General features: G+C 32.8%; 1 protein-coding gene across 1 annotated transcript; it reads left to right on the forward strand.

The window, feature by feature from the left end:
- The first annotated feature begins 8,364 nt into the window (after positions 1-8,364).
- On the forward strand, positions 8,365-19,803 carry LOC118201544 (uncharacterized). Its single transcript, XM_035373657.2, has 4 exons — positions 8,365-8,578; positions 15,463-15,745; positions 17,556-17,855; positions 18,494-19,803. The coding sequence occupies exons 1-4, from the start codon at positions 8,561-8,563 to the stop codon at positions 19,015-19,017; spliced, it is 1,125 nt and encodes a 374-aa protein (XP_035229548.1). The 5' UTR covers positions 8,365-8,560; the 3' UTR covers positions 19,018-19,803.
- Positions 19,804-20,163: the final 360 nt, after the last annotated feature.

The raw sequence follows: 20,163 nt of genomic DNA on the forward strand, positions 1-20,163 counted from the left end.
ATGTAACATTGCGCTGTTCAAAATATCTTGTAATAAAAGAAAAATTATGTATTGAACAACGGGCCTTTTATGCCAATGTAACAGATTCCCGCAGAAATGACGTCCAATTCCGTGCGACACGACCTAGAACTGTTGTCACCTTCGCGTTGCATAGTGGCGACCCCAAATGAACTATAAGTTTTTCAGGGGCCAACCTTTTTGTAATTGCACTTATGTTCTCCGATTTAATTTAATTTAAATAGCTATCTAATCTTACTGCACTGCTGCACATAGGTAGCCTGAGAGTATAACTCCAAATGCACTCGTACGAGTACGAGTACCCAGTTTGCACGGAGCGCAGATAAGGCGATGTCATACGCAACTATCGAAGATGTCAACGGAGACCATGATCGGCATTGTTGACAGCCTTGACGGGTGAAATTCTGTTTAATCTTCATTGAAATTGTAAGATTATGTGCTGTGTACTTTTAAGTTACAGCTGAAGTTGACGAATCTTAAGAATTGATCAGCGAATAATCGCTTGAGTTCGTGAGATATAAAACAACACGTAAGAAGGGTGAAATTACCCTTTATTATTCCAATAAAATTTAACAGGACTCCGTCTTGGAGTTTTACAATAAAGCCGCCACTCGGGCTTGAACTTAGGAAACTAAGGACTAAAACTTAACTAATCTTAACTAAAAAGACATAGCCGAAGCTATCAAGATTCTAACCGAGTTGGCTCCTTAAAGCTGAATAACGGCGAAGCTATCAAGGGCCTAAAGTACGGCCGAGCGTGATAATAGCTTAAGAGAGAATAGCCTAAGAAGGCAAACGCGCGCTAATCAGAATCCCTACTTCTCTCTCTCTCGAAGTCAGTAGAACTTCACGGTTAAATACTTCTCCTCATTTGCATTAAACGCGATTCTAAAACTACATTCTGGCCAGAAGTTGTAATTTAAAATTCAGGAAGACAGGAAAGGAACTTTAACTCAAAATTTAACTGATAGGTAAATTAACATAATCCGTACAAAATAGTTGTCTGCGTCTACTGCACTGCCCATAGTTGAGATCTATAAGTTCACTGCACAAGTGACCCTCAGTACGTCACCGATGACCACCGGCATTGACAAGCACTGGTGATAACAATCTTAACGGGTATCGGTTTACATCAATTTAAAGCTAAATACCTATCAAAATTTACTGCTTTTTCCCCACAATGGTGACTTATGAGTATACATCCGAAGTGAGCCTTGACCTGTATATTACCAATCACCAACACTTTCTTGAAATTCAGATGTATTTTGCGATTTAATTTTGAAAATATTAACTTAACTTATTATGGACTTTGGTATCTACCTCTACTTACTGCGCTGGCCCGCTTCTTGACCTGTGGATACATCCCATGTTATCTTCGACATACAAGTCACTGGTAACCTCGGCAGGCATTGTAACCAACAGTCTTCATGGACATCGATGCGCTTCGATTTTTTTTAAATTTAAGTAGCTGTCTTAATCAATTGCATTACTTCGCAATGGTGATCTATATGTTGACACCAACAAGAGTCAACCTGTAGGTAACCAAAAATCAACGACTGTTTATAAAATAATTTACTTCGTTTTAATTTTAATTGAAAAATCTATCTAAATTTCCTACATACAAGTGACATACGGGGTGATTTACTTATCACTGTCATACTGTAGGTGGCAGTGCCAATAACCTTGATGGGCACTAGTATCCTCTGATTTAATTTTGACACCAGGAATGTCTTTAATGCAGTTTTTTCAATAATGGCACTAGAAAAGCATTAGCAAATTATTTCCAAAATTTTTAAACAGCTCTGTTGTTTATGTTGCATAGTTATATCATACAGTCTCCTTGGCGCTTCCTGAAACAAAAAGGATTTATTTTCTGTGGGCCTCCTGCAGAACCAGTTCTCAAATAACCGCAACAATTTACAATGTTTAATTTATCGTTGTGTAAAAATTTATTTTATCGTTTGAATTTAATTAGCGTGAAACTGCTTAACAAACTGAGTGATTTAAAAGCAAAAAATGCATATCGCCATAGTTTAAATCTTTATTTCATTTTTAATTACAAATTTTATTTATATAAATTAAAAACAATTAAAATGCATTACTGTAATTCACAAAATCTGTTTCTAATACCTTATATTTCTTACCTAGTACAGAATCATTGGTTTATTTAATCTACAGTTTTTAAATGTGAACGTTATCACCCACCGGTAGAGCTGAGGAGATCTAGGGTGTGATACTCGTCTGAGGGGCATTGAGAACCAAAGGGAAATACGAACATGCTTGGAAAATTTGATTGTCTGTACAAATAAGTATTCCCTTGCTTATATATAGACACGCATCTTTAAATATATCATATCAAATCATGTCAGTTAACTTTTCACACATGTTCCTCCACTGCAGTTCAAAGATGTTGCTCTAAGCTCCGTAGGAACGAAGTTATAAGTTATCACTAAAATTTCCAAAACAAAACTGCATATTCGCATTTTCAGAGATATTCAGTTATTCGTTAGCAGAACTTTCTTTCGTCATGTATCACTGCGTGCGCTAAAATAATTATCTTTGCATGTTTTGTCAAGTTTATTACTATGCTTTAGAAGTATTTACCGTTCTTGTTTCCATACTTTGTTGTGAGTCCTAACTAATAATCTGATGCACTACGAGGGATGAGTACTTATAAATGTTTAAAGATTTACAGTTATTACCTATGGATCATATTCAAATGACATCTAATATTATAAAATTAATTGAGATCTAATGTTTCATTATTGAATTGCAAATATAGGTGGTGGAGAAAAAGCTTAAAGGCGTCGGTGAGCAAATGATAATCTCGAAAAGTGGGTGGCGAATCAAAAAAACATTGCAGAAACCGTGATTTATCCAATCAAATTTTGTGCGTGGAGGAAACAAATTCAATTTTTTAAGTTTATTAAAATCAGGCACAATCGATGGGAATCTATGTACCAGGTAACTGAGGAAAACGCGGCTGTTTTTCAACTCTGTGTAAAAATCTCTTCATAGGAGCATTCTTGAAATTTCCTGAGAGTAGAAAAAAATAAAAAGGTTTTACTAAACAACACATCAGTGGATTTAGGTTAAATTCAATATTTAATCATCAGATATGGTGTGATCTTCAGTAAACGCTCTGAGCTCAAAGCTCTGTGCTCTTATGGTTCTAGATCTAGACCAGGTCTAGCTCATTAAATATATGAAGTGCGCCCGGACACGGTACTTTTCGAAAAATATAAAAAACACAGAACATCGTTTGGATCGAGAAACCTCTCAGAAGTTATTAAGGAGGGAAGTTTTACACTGCTCGATATTGAAAATGCAACACCAAGAAAGAGTGGTCAGAAACTGATGAAATTTGGAAAAAAGACAGAGATAGCAAGCATCAATAAGTGATCTTTATTTCAAAATGATAGTCAAAATACAGAGCGAGAACGGCGTCGGTTCAGTAGGACGTGGGACAACCGCGGACAGCGACGCACGAAGAAACACGTCTAGACATAGAGTCAATAAGAGTGCGGATGGAGTCCTGAGGGATGGCTCACCATTCCCTTTCAACCATTTGCCACAGTTCGTCTTCTGAACGAGGCAGGGGCAGAGTCTGCAAATGGCGTCCAATCACATCCCACACATGTTCGATTGGTGACAGGTCAGAAGAGTACGGTGGCCAGGGAAGCACCTGTATACCTTGCAGAGCATGTTGGCAGATGCGAGCACTGTGTGGTCGGGCGTTATCCTGCTGAAAAATTACATTAGGAAGCCCCTGAAGGTAAGGGATTGCCACTGGCCGCAGTACATTATCCAAGTATCGTTGGGCCGTCATAGTACCCTGAATACGAACGAGAGGTGACCTGGAATCGTAGGCAATAGCCCCCCAAACCATTATGACACGTTGTCGCGCGGTGGGGCATTCCACAGTTACTGCCGGATTTGATCTGTCTCCACGTCGATGCCACACACGTATGCGGCGACTGTCACTGGATAAACAGAAGCGTGACTCATCTGAGAACACGACGTTTTGCCATTCTGTCATCCACATCGCTCCAGTCCGGCACCATTCTAGACATTGGCGTCTATGCTGTGGGGTCAATGGCAGTCTTCTTAACGAACGCCTTGAGTGCAGGCCACGTTCAACCAATCGACGGGAAATAGTTCTGGTCGACACGGAAACATCCAGGGTATCTTGCACATGCTGGAGAATCGCGGTACAAGTGACATACGGGACCACCACAGCTTGTCGGCGGATGCGTCGATCCACGCGTGCTGACGTCACGCTGGATGCACCTGCACCCCTCCTTCTTCTCACATTTCCTTGTTCCAACCATGTTCGCCATAGCCGATGCACTGTGCTCGCATCCATCTGGGTATCAGCTGCGATTCGACGTAAGGACCAACCCGCCCTTCTCAGTCCGATCACCATACCCCTCGTAAAATCGTCTATCTGCTGGAAGGGCCTTCGTTGACGGCGTCCTGGCATTCTCTCCTATTACACGTATCTTAACCATTACGGTAAAGGGATGGTGCACACGTCCCCCGTCAACTATCAACTATTACACGTATCCTCCGGGACAAAAACCAACTTTCTTCGATAATTCGTCTGACAGAAATAACGACACGAATATTGCCCATTCTGCATGTTCCTTCCCTTATATCTTACTTCACGTGCGACGGAGAGCTGCGCATTTCACATCATTCGCATAGCTCAGTGACGCGTGTCTACTCTAAAATTTGCATAAATTTCTGACCACTCCTTCTTGGTGTTGCATTTTCAATGTCGAGCAGTGTATTTTATCTACAGAATAGTGAACAGAACCTAGACGCTAACTTCACTATAAGATTGCCACATTTTCTGGCGCTCGGAATACCTATTAATCATAATGATCGATTCTACGTTTTATACTGTGACGAATTTTGTAATATAAGGATAATTTTAGTGAAATTATATATCAGATCGTTATATTTTTTTTCTACATAATATAACATGAAAATCTCGAAGGAGAATGCTCTGCCGGGAAAATAGGAATATAAGGACAAGTCTTTGAACATTGAGTAAATGGCTATCTCACTAATTTGGCGAGATATCACCAAACTGGTAAAAGTTTCGGCAACTAACTTTTGTCGCCAAATTTGGCAATAAATAGATAAATGTCGCCAAATTTGGCGGCAATTTGGTTCGATTCCTGTTTTACCATAATAGGTATTGCATTTGAATAACTATAATTGATTTCATATGTAACTGTAACTGTATCCAGCCCTCATACGCCTTCCAGTAATTTCGAGAATCAGAAAGTACTAGAAATATCTAGGCGGTCAGATAAAAATTATATAAGGCCGGAGAGAGTATCTGCCCTCAGTTTTTGTTGTGAGAGACTTCGTAGTATCGGAAGCTTCGCCTTTTAGACGCGCTTTGCTAATGTTTTTAGCAGTTTGAAGTATCATTACTGGTTGTACTCTGTAATACCGTAAACCCCTGTACGAGTATTTCTGTCGAATTTTCCAAAACTCTTAAGTGTGCCTTTTGATGAAATAAATTTTATCAACCTATCATCGGAACTGTGTGCGTTCAATCTACCACAAACCCGTACGCACGCAACAATGCAAAATAAACGTTCGTGGTAAATTCCTGAGGCAGCCATTAACTTTTCCAATAGTAATTAAGCTGTAGAATAGCATTAACTAAGTAGTAGAGCTGTCTTTGCTTGCATACATTTCTTACGAAAAATTTTTGAAAACATATTTTCTAACATATTCTATCCGCACTTTTTACGAGGATGCTATATTTAAACATTTAGATGGATAGTAGACTTAAATTAGGTATACGTGCAGCACACATAAAAATAGCCATTATTATGAAAATAAGCCGTATGAGGGATTCCTGCATTTATAGAGACGTTGCAACAGCCAGACTAATAAAAGAAAAAACATATCACCTGAAACATTAGATTTGAATAAGGCCATTTCCACTTCAGTCTCAGGTCTTCAGTGAATATTAAGACTAGGAAAACTCTATGACCATAACAAAAAAATTCTAAAATATCAAGCAGATAGAAAATTTTTGGATGGTCTGTATGGTCAGAAGTTCGTTGCATTTCAAAACCAAATAAAGGTTTTCTGCTGAAATGTAATATATTTTTGCCTTCTGACTTAATAGCTTGCGCGAATTACGATAACAAAGCAAAAAATGAAGTCTGAAGGAAGTTCTTTAATTAAATAGAAAGCCCAACTACACAGAGCTTTAAGAATTTTTTTACTCATTTATACTGCACATTTTAATGCAAAAACATGATGCTATAAATCTTAAATACTGCAAAAGGTTAAATCTAGAGTCTTCACATTTATGCATTTTATTTTTGAGAAATAATATTATCCATATCTTTAACTTAGATTTATCTATTTCTTTGGAAGGTTTTTGTGAATGTTTGCCTATGACATAATAACCATTTTATATTACATTTCAATTAAAAATAATAAAAAATACTTTTAACTGATTTTGCATTTGAAATGAGTTTATCTCGTCTTAAATAAAAAGAAATATTTATTGAATGAAATATAATTTTAAAATTATTAATATTAATTAACATCAATATTTCAAAATTACTTAATTAAAAAATAGTTTGTTAAATAACATTAAATCATTTAAAAGAAAATTCGTCGTTTTTTATTTTTATTTATAAATGCGCATATTTTTAGCAAACAACACATGCAAAATGCTTAAATTAAAAAAGAGCAATTTAATTTAATTAAAATCTTTTAGACCATAAATAAATTAAGGATAATCCGAAATGTGAAATAAATGATAATTTAAATCTCGTGTAAAGATCTGCCATATTTTTTCTATAGCGGATATTTTAATCGAGAAGTGAAGTTTGGAGTACACTGATAAAGCGCTTTTCAATCTTATTTCTTATTAAATGAATAATCTGTGTATTAAAGAGTAGCACTTAGTTTTATAATTTGGTTAACTCTTGTACTAGTTTAAAATAGTGTATTCATTATTAAATGAGAGAAAAATTTAATTTCAAGTATCTTAATTCTCCATATTGCACAGACTTTTGTTTTACATTTATAGGAGTAATAAATTCTATTGTAATAAAACTGAATGAAAAAAAAACGAATTTTCCGAAATGCTTTTTTCAAAGTTTATATATATATATATATACTTTATTTCTTTAAAGAAGTACTTAAGTTTTATAAACATTAAAACTCCACAGATTCTTAATTAGTTGACAAAAGAACAGCTCAATTAAATTTCTTTATAAGTAATTTTTATTAAATAAATAAAAAAATTTTAAAATTTGTTAATTAACACTGATTCACTAGATTCAGTATCATTAAATTTATCTTAAATATGTTTATCATAAGTTAAATAAAACCGTTTTATCAGTATACTTATATTTCAGGTAGGTTTATAAATGTCGAATAATTATAATTCCATAATTAATTGGTTGTGAGCCTGGAATCAGCCAAATAGGAAACAATTTATGATGTACTGATTATGCTAATACAGACTTTTATATTTAAATATTAAAAGCTGCAAAATCCTGGCTGGGAATAAGATGAAATAGGATAGATTCATTAAGAAAGCTAAGGCCTACAGGCATAAGTTGAAACAAGGCTGATACCTGTGCATTCTCGAAGGTATATTACGTATTGCCGGGCATTGCGAGCTAACATGACAATGAAAAAGAATATGAATGATGAATTAGACCTTAATTTAATTTAATAATTACTATTAATTACTTTCTGAATTCAAAGTCAATCCGTTTTTTAAATACCAAGGCCAATCAGCCGTTCTGAAGAAAAGTAAGACAAAAATATCGAAATCTTTACAAAAATCATTAGAATTAAGATTGAATTTTAATTCACGTGTAATAAATAAAATTCAGAATTCTTGAATATAATTTAGCTCTTAGTAACAATTTCTGAACAAAGTATTATTTTTGAGAAATGAAATTATCTGGATATTGTAATCTTCTTCCAACAGCTGCCTAATATTCAAAAATTGAAACCTCTGATATGAAAGTATAGAAATAGCTATTCGCATTTTCAACTTCACCTTGCTGACTCCAAATGGCAGGTACACATTCTTTGTTTACTCTAGTGGAGAGATTTAAAGCCGACGACCCCCATTTCCGTTGATGTCAATTCGGATTATCCCTATGTTCTATTTATTATGTTATTAGTTTTTACTACTTATTTGAAGTAGGTATTCGGAACACATTGACTCGAATCACATTACCTTCGGCACAAGATCACGTGACCATTTTCTCGAATTTACGTCAGATTTACGGAAGACTGGGTCAGTTATTTAAGCGTGTTCTGCACCGGTCTTACCACTATTCACACTTCTACAGACCAACAACACTTCTTTAACCGCAGCTCCAGGTGGACGTAATTCAAGATATTGTATACTTTTTTTATCTGAAAAGCGTGTTTCATAGGACTTGTTAGGATAGATCGTTCTGAAACTTAAACCATATATTTTTCACCTTGTGATTTTTTTCAACGGGGAAAAGTCATCTTGTCTTCAGGCAACATGGCAAAAAGGATATTGGTGAGTATGAAGAATTTTCTCCAATTTATATGATGGTTTGTTTTACTAGTGGATAGGGAAAATGCACAGAAATGTGGATAAGAAATAAGTAGCATTGAAAGATGAAAAATTGTTACTCTCGAAATGTAAAAATTAAAAAACTACCGCTTGTGAATACGCATTCCGCTAATGCAGTTTTGGAAAAATTCAGAATATTTTTTTTTTCAAAGAATATTTCCTTCTTTTTTTTTTTACTCATAATTTTTGCTTTTACCTTGGCCTTTAATATCAGATTTAAGATAAGCATGTTAAATTTTAGTCGTAAGTATAATGGAATACGCAGCTTGAAAACAAAAATTAAATTATCGAGATAAAATAGATTCAGTAAAACGTTTTTAGTAACTTTTTTTTTTTTGGTATTATTTCATAAAATATTCAAATATTTCTGAACAATTATTTTGTGTTTCTTCCATTCAGTTTTAATCTTGGAAGAATTTACATCAGATTGCAATAAGTCATTGTAGATAAGATGGCTGCAACGAACTGCAATAAAACATTAATGACAATTATTTAACATTAACATTATAAACATTAATTTTCATTCTTTAACAGAAAAAAAGCTACCGTAATGTTTCAAATATCCCGTAAGGTGAAAATTTTAAAACAATAAACAGAAGAATATTGTTTCGCTTTCCTTATTATTTATGTTTTAAAGAAATTTTCATGTCATCTTGCTTTTAATTTACTTTATACTTTTATATCATGCCTTTTTTCTGTTACAAAATATAAATATATACAAGTGAAATACATTATATATATTTATTTGTAAAGCAGTGTGAGATGAAACTGAACAGAGGCATAATTTATCTTAAATATGTTTATCATAAGTTAAATAAAACCGTTTTATCAGTATACTTATATTTCACGTAGGTTTATAAATGTCAAATAATTATAATTCCATAATTAATTGGTTGTGAGTCTGGAATTAGTTTGTCTGTTTATCTTATTTCCGCATATATTAAAAAAAATTTCATAAGTTTCAGCAAAATCAATTATTCGTAGTTTAGAGCAGTAGTGGAAAATATGCAACAAGTTAGAAGTAAGTATGTGAAGAAAGTTGCTTTCATTTTTTCCAAATAATAGAAAAAGATTCAAGAAACTATGACCTGAGCTTCTGTGAATCTCATTTAATAGTTTCGTACTAAGAATAGAGGCTCACCAGCGGCCGAGCGGTAAAGTCGCTGAACACTGGTTGTTCGGTCCGAGGTTCGAATCCTGCGAACGGGCTGGCTGCATGGGCGTTTTCGTGGTTTTTCCCATGTGTAACGCGTATACGAGCCAGTTTCCCTTAGAAAATCCTCCACGAAGGCATCCCTCCCCTTAGGCAGATAGACCTCGAGGCTTTGCCATAATCACACGTATTAAAAATAGGGATTTACGAAAGTTTTGTGTGCATAAATATTGCGGCGAACAAAATATATGCAAATTAAAAGGAAGTCAATATTTTGAAGAAATAGAATATTACATAAGATCTATATAAAAGCTTTTATTATTTCCTTAATTTCATTTAAAATTAATTTTGAGGAAAGGACAGTTACTAAGAAATAAGCTCAGGTTTTTTGGAGGGTGGATATAACTGATTACTTAAGGAGGAATTAAATTGTCTTAAGACAATTAAATTTAATCAACTAAAAATAAAAATTACCAATAAGAAATAATAAAAATTCGGGATTAAAAATAATAAACTGCGAACCAGAATATTAACCACGAGTTTTAAAGCCAAAACATTATAACACCTTTTTTACTCATTCACATATGCACACAGGGAAGAGGAGTAAATAAGTTTCAAAATTTATTTTTTATTAAGGTTATCATTAAAAATCCATTTAGATGAACCTCATTTGCCTTTAATAAATGAATTATTTATTAAAGGCAAATTATTTTATTAATGAAGTCTGAAATTTTACGGCAGCAATTTCCAGAGTCCAGTTATCACAATCGAAAATAAATAATCCGTTAAAGTACGTGCTTACATTTCTAAAGGAAAATTAAATATTCTAGCATAAATTTTAGCGTTTTAGTAAACGCAACAAAAGAAGGGTTATAAACGATCCTTACATCTTCATATTTGATATTTATTAGCTCTGAAATAATGTTGTTGGCTGAAATCTTCAAAAAATGAATGTAAACAAAATTGTTTAAACTAACAAGGAATTTTACAAGAGATGTCTACTACTAATGATTGGCTTAGGACTGTTATTGCATCAAAAAGATAATGGTTTAGGCTGACTAATTTTCCAACACATAGTGGGTAGATTGGAATGTAATAGAAAATCCCTGCATCAAATAATATTTTATTTGTACAAAAGTATTGGCCATTGTAGTTCTTTAAGAAAAAATATTCCGAAAAAAAAAACGATTTCTTCCTTTCTCCAAATGCATACTTTCAGTTTTGATATTTATAAACTAACCTAATTTTCCTAATCTATTACTGTTTGCTTTCGACACTTAATACAGAGAGAACTTATTCATTTTCAGAAACGGAAATTTGTTATGAGATAAAATTTACATTTTATATAACTAATATACAACCATATGAGCAAGTAAAATAACAATCCAATGGTAGCTTTCTTTGAATAACTTCGAAAAGGAAGTCCGATTTTCGTTTCAATAAATTTGTATTCAAACTTGACTAATGTATGTAGGACAGAAAAAATGCAGTTATACAAAAATCACTGAATTTTTAACATTATATGTGTTAACTGATTAAAAGTGTCTATTTATGTGAAGACTATTTTTATTAGGAACAGAATTCATCCTTATAAAAGTAGAAGTAAGATTGCTTCTTATTTATTCTTAATTACAAATTCTAGAAAATATCCAGTAACATTTGATTAGAATTCTGTTTTTCGGCTTCTTTATAAGACATATAAGGTATTTTCTCCCTTCCTTCCGCGTGCCTTCGTGGTGTACCTGAAAGGACATCCGGTCTGAAGTTCGAATCCTGGCCAAAACATTGCGGATTTGTTCAGTTTCCTGACTTCGAAAAACTTCTAAATGACTCTACAAATGACGGCCGAACTAAAAGGTGGTGGGCAATAATTCGTCGCCACCAAGATTTGGGGAATGGGTCCCTTTACCTTGAGTCTTCCTTTAAAAAAGGGGGTATATAAGGTACTTTCTCTCTCCTTTCCACGAACCTTCGTGGTATAACTGAAAGAACGCCAGATGCGTAAATCGAGCAATTCGGAGTTCAAATCCCAGCGAGGACACTGCTAAATTTTTTCAGTTTCTTGAATCGAAAAAGTATAAAAGACTCTACAAAAAAATTACAGTGAAGTCCACATATAACATTTCTTCTCTGCTTAGTAATGCATTAGCTCTTCCTTGCCCACTGTCGGTTTTAGAATCAAAATCACTTTCCTGTGGGAATTCTTTCTTTGTTTTCTAATATTTATACAATGACTACAATCTACATAAAAAACTAGTAAATAAATTATGAATAGCTTTTACAATGCCAATTCAGATTCATTACCAAAGATCAGAGATGTGCGCAGATTCAGATTTATTACTAAGGAAGGTGGTAATTTAATATAACACATTTGTTTCTTACGCAAAAAACGGACAGATTTTAGGTGATTCACAGTTGGTGTATAATATATTAATTAATCACTAGTTATTATTCTGAAAATAATTCATTACCTACTAGTTAATCGATGGTGATAAATTTCGTGGTAAATTTTGGTAAATAATCATAGTTAAAAAAAATTCGTGGGAGGATTTTAAATTATCTCTTGATTAGTTGATTAGCAACCAGTTGAAGGAAAAAAATCTTTACCTATTTTAACAGAAGAAATTTTATTAACATATTTAATAACTAAATATTTTTATATTTATTTATTAATAATTACATATTTTTATAACATATTTTTATACATTTAAGCCTCTATTTCTGTACAAAGGGGAAAAAAGAATTAATTAACTAATTATTTACATTTCCTTTGCTTAATAATTATCATTAGCAATTAGTTCACATAAAATGCGTTTACAAGAAAACGGAAATCATCAGAATGACTGAATGATAATTAATAGTTAATGAATCCTTGCTAGTAATTTTCATAAACATCCATAAACGTGAATTGAAATTTTAATTGATAACTGAAATTTTTATTTTTATTAATTTAGTAATGTTTATTAGAAGAGGTGCAGAACTGCAAAATATATACAAAAGCAGAAAAGTAATATACAGATTGAAGAAATAAACTCATAGATAATAAACATAGCCTTCAAAATTTAGTTTAATGTATTGTATTTATGAAAACAGGCACACTTTGGGAAGATTTCTGTATATTAAAACCTATGTCTGTGACTTCATTTTTAATATATGGCATTCTGTTTATTAATTTATATCTAAAGCTTCCTATGGTATTGTTTAATATCATCTTATATGCTACAGCATTTAGTGCAGTGGCTAAAAACTTAGGCCAGAGTATTGTGAAGACACAAAGTAGCATAAAAATTTGTCAGATAAGCCATAATATATATGCTTTTAAAAGCATATGCCCACTTGCAAACAAGTAAAATCATAATCTTAGAGACATTTCAAAGGTTTTCAAGCAAGTTAGCAATTGCTGCTTCAAAATCAAATTCTGAGTATAGAATTTCAAAATTAAATGCTAATGGTTTGATTCAAAAATGAAATTGTATCATTTTTTCCATCTATGTTTAGTTCCTTTGAGTTACAAAAATCTGCTTTCTTTACAAGCTTTACTTTACTTTCTTTTTTTTCTTTTTCTTTACATGTTATATTATCATTAAAATAATATAACATGTATATGTTTACATCATATGCATCAAAATTTTAGCAGTCTAATAAAATCGTTAGCCCAGAAACTTTTAATTCTTATGAATAAAATAATAATTAAGAAAATTCTTCCAAATCACTCTTTAAAACGCAAGCAAAAATATAGCAGATTTGCAACTGCGTTTATTTATCGAAAGTAACATAAAAACAACGTAATAATTTTAATTTTCTATAATACATTCGAATTTATTTATCTTAATAAACATCTATTTTATACACTTTCTTTTAAAATATTCCAATAGCTAATAAACATTCAAACAGTATGTTCTTTTTATTTTTAACGCTGGTTTAATCTGCATAATTAAATGAAATTATTTTCCAAATCAAATTACTTGAAAAGACAAGTAAAGTGTTCAACTTATTTTTTTTAAGTTAATTATAATATCGGTTACTCTTTTTCTACGCCGCCCCCCCCCATCGGTCCTCAGAATAACCATGATTTTGCGTACCCACGGATATCAACCCTAGAATCAAACAATAAATTGGGAGTTTCCCGTACAGTTACGCATTATAAATAAATATTACTTTTAGCTATAATTTTAAAACAACCATTTCTAATCTCTGTAAGCAGTAACAGATATGAAAAATGGCTCAATAATTCATTTAAACTTCCCGTCTTGTAGCATGGGCATCTCATTAAGGGCTTTTCTTCCTCTGTTAGGCTCGAGATCATGTAAGTGAAGCCCGTTCAATTCAGTCACATGCGATCACAATAAACGTCCACCATAAGTTCCCGCAAATTACTCACAAAAATCGGAATATAGGCTAGTAATCAGCAAAAGAACTCATTTAAAGAAATAACTTTCTTTCTAAAACATTTTACAAAAGCTTTTCATTGCATTTTAACGTTTCATAACAACATAATAAAATGCAAATCTAGAACTTCTATAAAACCATTTCACAGGGACTTATTTTGGTACATTTTGAATGAAACTGATTAAGCATTAGAAGGACAAGAGGAAGTGTTTTTATTGTTATAGCTAATTTTTCGGTTATACACCATTACTAGTCGGAAGTGGTTATGATGCACGTAAGGTATGCGATTACAATAAAATAAATTATCATTACTTCCTGTTCATCCTAATGTTCAAAAATTAAGGAAGAAGGAAGTCGAAGCAAATAAGCCCGATCTCCTGTATCTAAAGACGCAGTTTTAGAGCACGCAGACACAGCACATTACTGGTCGTAAATGCGATTTTTACGCAGAAGCCACTTATCGTTTTACAAATATTTTGTAGATATCGATTCCGTTCCGCATCACTTAACAAAACGTTTGTTTTCTGTCTCTATAATCATCTTCCTAAACTTCTGTTTACTTCAAGGTTCAGTTCTTGCCATTAATGTTTCTTCCATGACTACTAATGCTTCAAATCAACTTCATTATTCAAATATAATGATCTTGGACAAAATTTAACAAAACTGATAAACAAAATTGGTTACATGATTTAAACTGTATATTTTTAGAAACAGGACTATGAAAAAATGTTGGTAAGAGTGAATGAAGAAGGGTTAAAGTTTAACTGTTTCATAGCCCTTACTCAAAATTTCAGTTGTTTTGAGCGTAATTATTTCCTCTTATTTAAAACTTTCACTGGTGAATATTGTCGAAATTCCAAAAGTTATTAAATAAAAATAATGAAAATAAATTAATTTAGGGAATTCAAGTTCAAGAAAGATGATAACAATGCAAAAAAAAAAATTCTACTGCTGTTTTATTTGAAGATGAACTCTCTTTATTATACTCAAATTTCCACTTCAGGATCATCCGTAGAAACAACTGCAGACTCGTATTCTTTCAAAACCCTAATTCATCCTTATTGAGAAAAAGTTGGTCAAATGGGAATTTGAGCTAAGAAAGTGGAAGTTAATTAGTGAAATTTATTTTCAGTGCATTAATATTCAGTCCAAAGAGCTTCAAATAAAATTAATTACTTATGTTACAAATTCAGATACCTTTAACAGACATAACAATAGCTTCTGAAATAACGTGTTTATAAAGCTTAAAAAATTTTGCTTATTCAAAAATAAAATATGCTTTCAGATTGTGGTAGGTTTCTTGGTGCTACTTGCCTACGTCAGCGCTGGTCCAGTAAAAGCAAAAGAAGTGGAAGAAAAGGTTGAAGAATATGAAGATGATTTAGAAGAAGCTGAAGATCAAGATTTGGTCCCTGAAGGTGGAGCTCACTTAGGAAGGTATGTAGGTGGTAGAGACAGAGATTATGAAGAGCATTACGGTGAAGAAGAAGGTTATGAAGGCAAAGCAGGACACGAGAAAGCACACAAAGCTGGTGGAGTTCACAGTTACGATGAACACCACGAACAAGGTATGTACAATATATTTTAATGTAGAGTTAATAAGCGTTTTGTGCAATATATATATATATATATAATACAATGCAAACTATAATCATAGAATTAGAGAGTACAATCAAAAAGTTATCAAAGTATTGCCATCTTTTTGAACTTCTTTTAAGAAGCGCAGCCTGAAGTCTTAAATTATGAGTGGACGGTAGGAATTTAGCTTCTGTATCGAAATATTAGTTGCTGAGAAAGTCAAGTAGCGTATGTTATGAAAATTTTCAGTTTCCAAAAGTATGTCAATTGTTCGGTAATTCTGATTCCTCAAATAACAAAAATTAGATAGTTTTACATAAGGATTTGTCTTATGTACATATATGGCTTTTTCCATTCGTGAATAAAACGAATCAGTATAGTATGGTTGTAAATGTTTCCTTGAGAAATATTATTATGAGGAGCATTCGTAATTTTCCTTGTTTTTCAAGAGTTATATGCGAAACATTCGCAAAGTAAATGCGAATCACTTACACTTGAAACATAATACTCTATGGTATGCATTTAGTTAATCATTTAATAATTTGCTGAAATTAGTTTAACTTTCTCGATTTATTTCGCAAATTTTTGGCATTACATTTATACAATAAATTAAACTAATTGTCCACTTTTAATATATTTAAAACTAGTCCCTACGCGACCAGCCTTTGTCTGGATTTTAAATGTACCGGGAAAATGCAAAAAAACGAACACCAAACATTAAATTTAAAAACAGCACAGAATTTTACTCTGCAGAACAATTTTATATATATTAAAAAAACTTCAATAAAAATGTATTACATATAAAATAATTACGATGAAATAAGCCATATCCCTTATATAAATATTAATTATCCTAATAAATAAATTAACAAACTTCCCGTCACCTTCTCTCGATAAACGTCCAGTATCCAAGAGGAACATTAAATTTAAAAACTGCACAGAATTATCGCCCTCATTTTTCCGAGTAGCGACAGTACTGATATCAGCAACAATGGCAACAGTGATATATCAGCAACAATGGCAACAGCGATGTATCAGCAACAATGGCTGCGTGCCATTGTTGCTGATATAATGAGAGAATTACCGATTTGATACGATTTCATCAAAAAACATAAAATAAAAATATCTCATTTGAATTTTGAAAAACTCGCTTCGAGATGCATTGGCTTTTGTCTAGATGTACCTATGTACCAAATTTCGTAGCCCTGGGTCTATTAGCTTACGCGCAGCACGAACGAAAGACACACACAGACAGACTCTTCCTTCTATATATAGATAGATAAATTCAATATTTAATCCAGCCAGGCAAACTTTTCAATAAAATAAAGTTTCATTTTCATTAAAAATCTTTTACCAAAACTTTGCGCAGAGTACGAAAAGTTTATAAGACAACAATTCAGGAGCTCGCCTGATCTAACTATCAGTAATTCTTTTTGTGGATTTATCAAGGAGATTGTTCAGACCATAAATGCCGCAGATATTAATTACTTAAAGAGAACTTGTGAAGTAATCATTAATGTTAACACTCTCATTCTAGCATGAATATGTATAGAACTTGATAACAATGCTAAGGATACCGGGGTGACAGGAGGTGCTTATACTAAATGAGTTTTGTAATTTTAAATTAAAAATTTCATCTTTAAATGAAAGCTTTGTATTAAGCTAGTTTATATTACAGATTTTATAACAAGTTGAATTTGATTATATTCTTTTGCTACATCCTGCATTTTCTTAATTTGACGCGTAAAATGTAACTGAAATTACTTTATCAATACTTCGAATTTCCATCTTCATATATAGGTGGCTTCAAAAAATTTAAAGATGAACACGCAGCCCATGGAAAACACGATAAGGAAGGACACGAAGTGTATGAACATCATAATGACCAAGGAGCTTCCAAATCCTTCAAGAAAGAAGGCGAAGTTTTCGACAAGCACGGAAGCGATCATAAAGGCAAATTAGAAAAAAACCAGCATGTGAAAGGACAAGAAGAAGTAACCAAGCATGGAGGTCATGGTCAAGCAGGAGGCAAGGTCGGCAGTGAATTTATCAAGGACAAAGGACACAAAAGCCATGGATTCAAGAACGTATATCACAAGGGTAAGAAATATTTGTTTTAAAGTGTGATCATCTAAATTTGGAAGGTAGAAAGCATTTGCATACTTTCTCATAATCTATTGAATCTAAGTTTCAATCTAAATTTGGAGAACGTAATTCAAATTGATTCGAACAGACCAGTAATTTATACCGTACCGAACGTCTGTCACTAAATGATACTATTGCCTATGAGTATTACCAATCAGTAGCATAAAGTTATTCAAAGCTAAAAGAGGTATTACTTGTGTTTGAATGCTTTTAAACTGATATTTGTTTCTTTATTATGCTGCTCAAAACTTTTCAAAAAGCTAAGTAAATAAAATTATCGGTTAAATATCCTAGTATACAATATAATATAAATAGCAATACTTTATTAGGATTAACACTGCTCAAGCTCTTTATTTTTTTCCTTTAAATTGTGTCTTTTATTAAACAAATGTCTATAAGCTAATATGTATACTTAATTCAAAAAGACCTCACTAATTGCACTTTTATAAATGTATTTCTTGTAAATGTAAATTTAGAAACGAAATGATTACGAAGACAATTTTTCCTAGCAATGTAAATTATTTGATGTTTATCGTCCCTCGAAAAATATAATATGAGATAGATTTAAATCTGTTTTATTTTTCTTATTGCAGAAGAGTTTGGTGAACACAAGACCTTCCATGACGAACACAGGGAAACTGACCACAAGAAGAAATACCACGATGAGCACCAAGACTACAGTCACCATGGAGGCAAACACTTCAAACAACACGCCAACAAAGGACATTACGATGAAAACAAACACGGTCACGATTTCCACAAATTCGGAAAAGCCGGACATGAAAGTCACCATGAAGCAGGACACAAGAAAGGCGGACACCACCACGCTGTTGGAGATGGCTTCAAACAAGCTGGAGGCAAGCAACAAAGCGAAGCCCATGCTCAGGGACATCATTCTCGCGGCAAGAAAGTCTACCACAATGGTCAGCTCGACGTAGGGCATCAACACAAAGCTCACCTAGAAGCAGCGCATGGTCACAGAGGATATGGAGGTCATAAAAAGGCAGCAGGATACGATGATGACAGAAGATATCATGGTCACCAAGCCGACAAGGGTTACTATACCGGATATGAAGATGTAGGAGATGGACATCATGTTTATTTCAGGAGGGGTTAAGCATCAAACTTATTTAAATTGTATGGACTGAAACGACATTCTCAAGCATGAGATTTAGGTGGCATGAATTCAGCCATTCATTCATAGGAAAAACCTGTTTATGTCAATTCGACGATATCATGGACTTCAAGATGCCATTTGACGTGGCAAATCGACAAGGAAGAAGTGGAATACAGTAGTTTTCATAAATATTCAATCTTTTGGTTTTAGGACAAAATTTCCATTACATAATTACATGAAATAGGTTAAATATCCCTCTGTAAGAGAGCGGCTTGGGTAAATTTATTCAAAGATTATTCTTGGCAGTGTACACGTTACTCCTTCAGATACCCACGCAGAAAACAAGTATTTTGTGACTTTGATAGCAATATATTTCAATCTGCCAAATGATAAAAATCGTGATTTGCATTATTTAGAAAATCAAGCAGATTTGATTTAAAATCTGCCTCTTCTTGTAGATTCATAAAAGCTACTGAAAGTATTCGAAATGCTCTATTATTTTGCTGCTATTTATTTTATAACTTTTTCCTAAAAATTGCGCTTAAGAAGATGCAGAAGAAGACAAGTAACATTTACCGCCCTTTAGGAAAAAAATTAAGAAAATATACTCTCTCCTTATTTCCCATTTCTTCCCATATCTTATTTAAAAAGGTACCATATAGTGAGAAAGGTGCGTGTGTATATATAAACATCAAATAGATTTTCATCTTTTTTTAGTATAATTTATTTACGAATTGCATGTAATTATTGAAAATTTCAATATGTAATAAAGTGCGCACATTGTTATCTGCAGAGTATTGTCTTTATTGTATCTTTATTTAGGTATCATGATTAGCAGGATAGAAATTTAACTCACAAAAACTGGAATATTGTACATTTTAAGCACTGGATTTGTTGGTTTTGTAATGGAACCAGTAATTTAATATACGAAGTCATACAAAGGAAAAAAGGGTTTGTTATTGCCCTGTTTACCTGTTAACATTTTTAAAATCGATAATTTCCTCTACTATTCAAAAAGGTAAAGGATATCTCATAAATTCCATATCTTATGGAATTTACAGAATCTGTTCAAGATGAATCGCTTTGCTTTAAAAAAATAGATCCAGTCGTTGCTGCTACTCTATTCTGAAGACAAATATTTAGTTG

Source organism: Stegodyphus dumicola, chromosome 6 (genome assembly GCF_044657685.1).
Source record: "Stegodyphus dumicola isolate Sdum_Otavi_A_Nest chromosome 6, ASM4465768v1".
NCBI classification, from domain to species: Eukaryota; Metazoa; Arthropoda; class Arachnida; order Araneae; family Eresidae; genus Stegodyphus; species Stegodyphus dumicola.

What these genes read in the sequence shown, in the direction of transcription:
- LOC118201544 (XM_035373657.2), top strand. An exon ending in CGATGAACACCACGAACAAG is followed by an intron (nt 15,746 to 17,555) that starts GTATGTACAATA and finishes CTTCATATATAG; the next exon opens with GTGGCTTCAAAAAATTTAAA. An exon ending in CAAGAACGTATATCACAAGG is followed by an intron (nt 17,856 to 18,493) that starts GTAAGAAATATT and finishes TTCTTATTGCAG; the next exon opens with AAGAGTTTGGTGAACACAAG.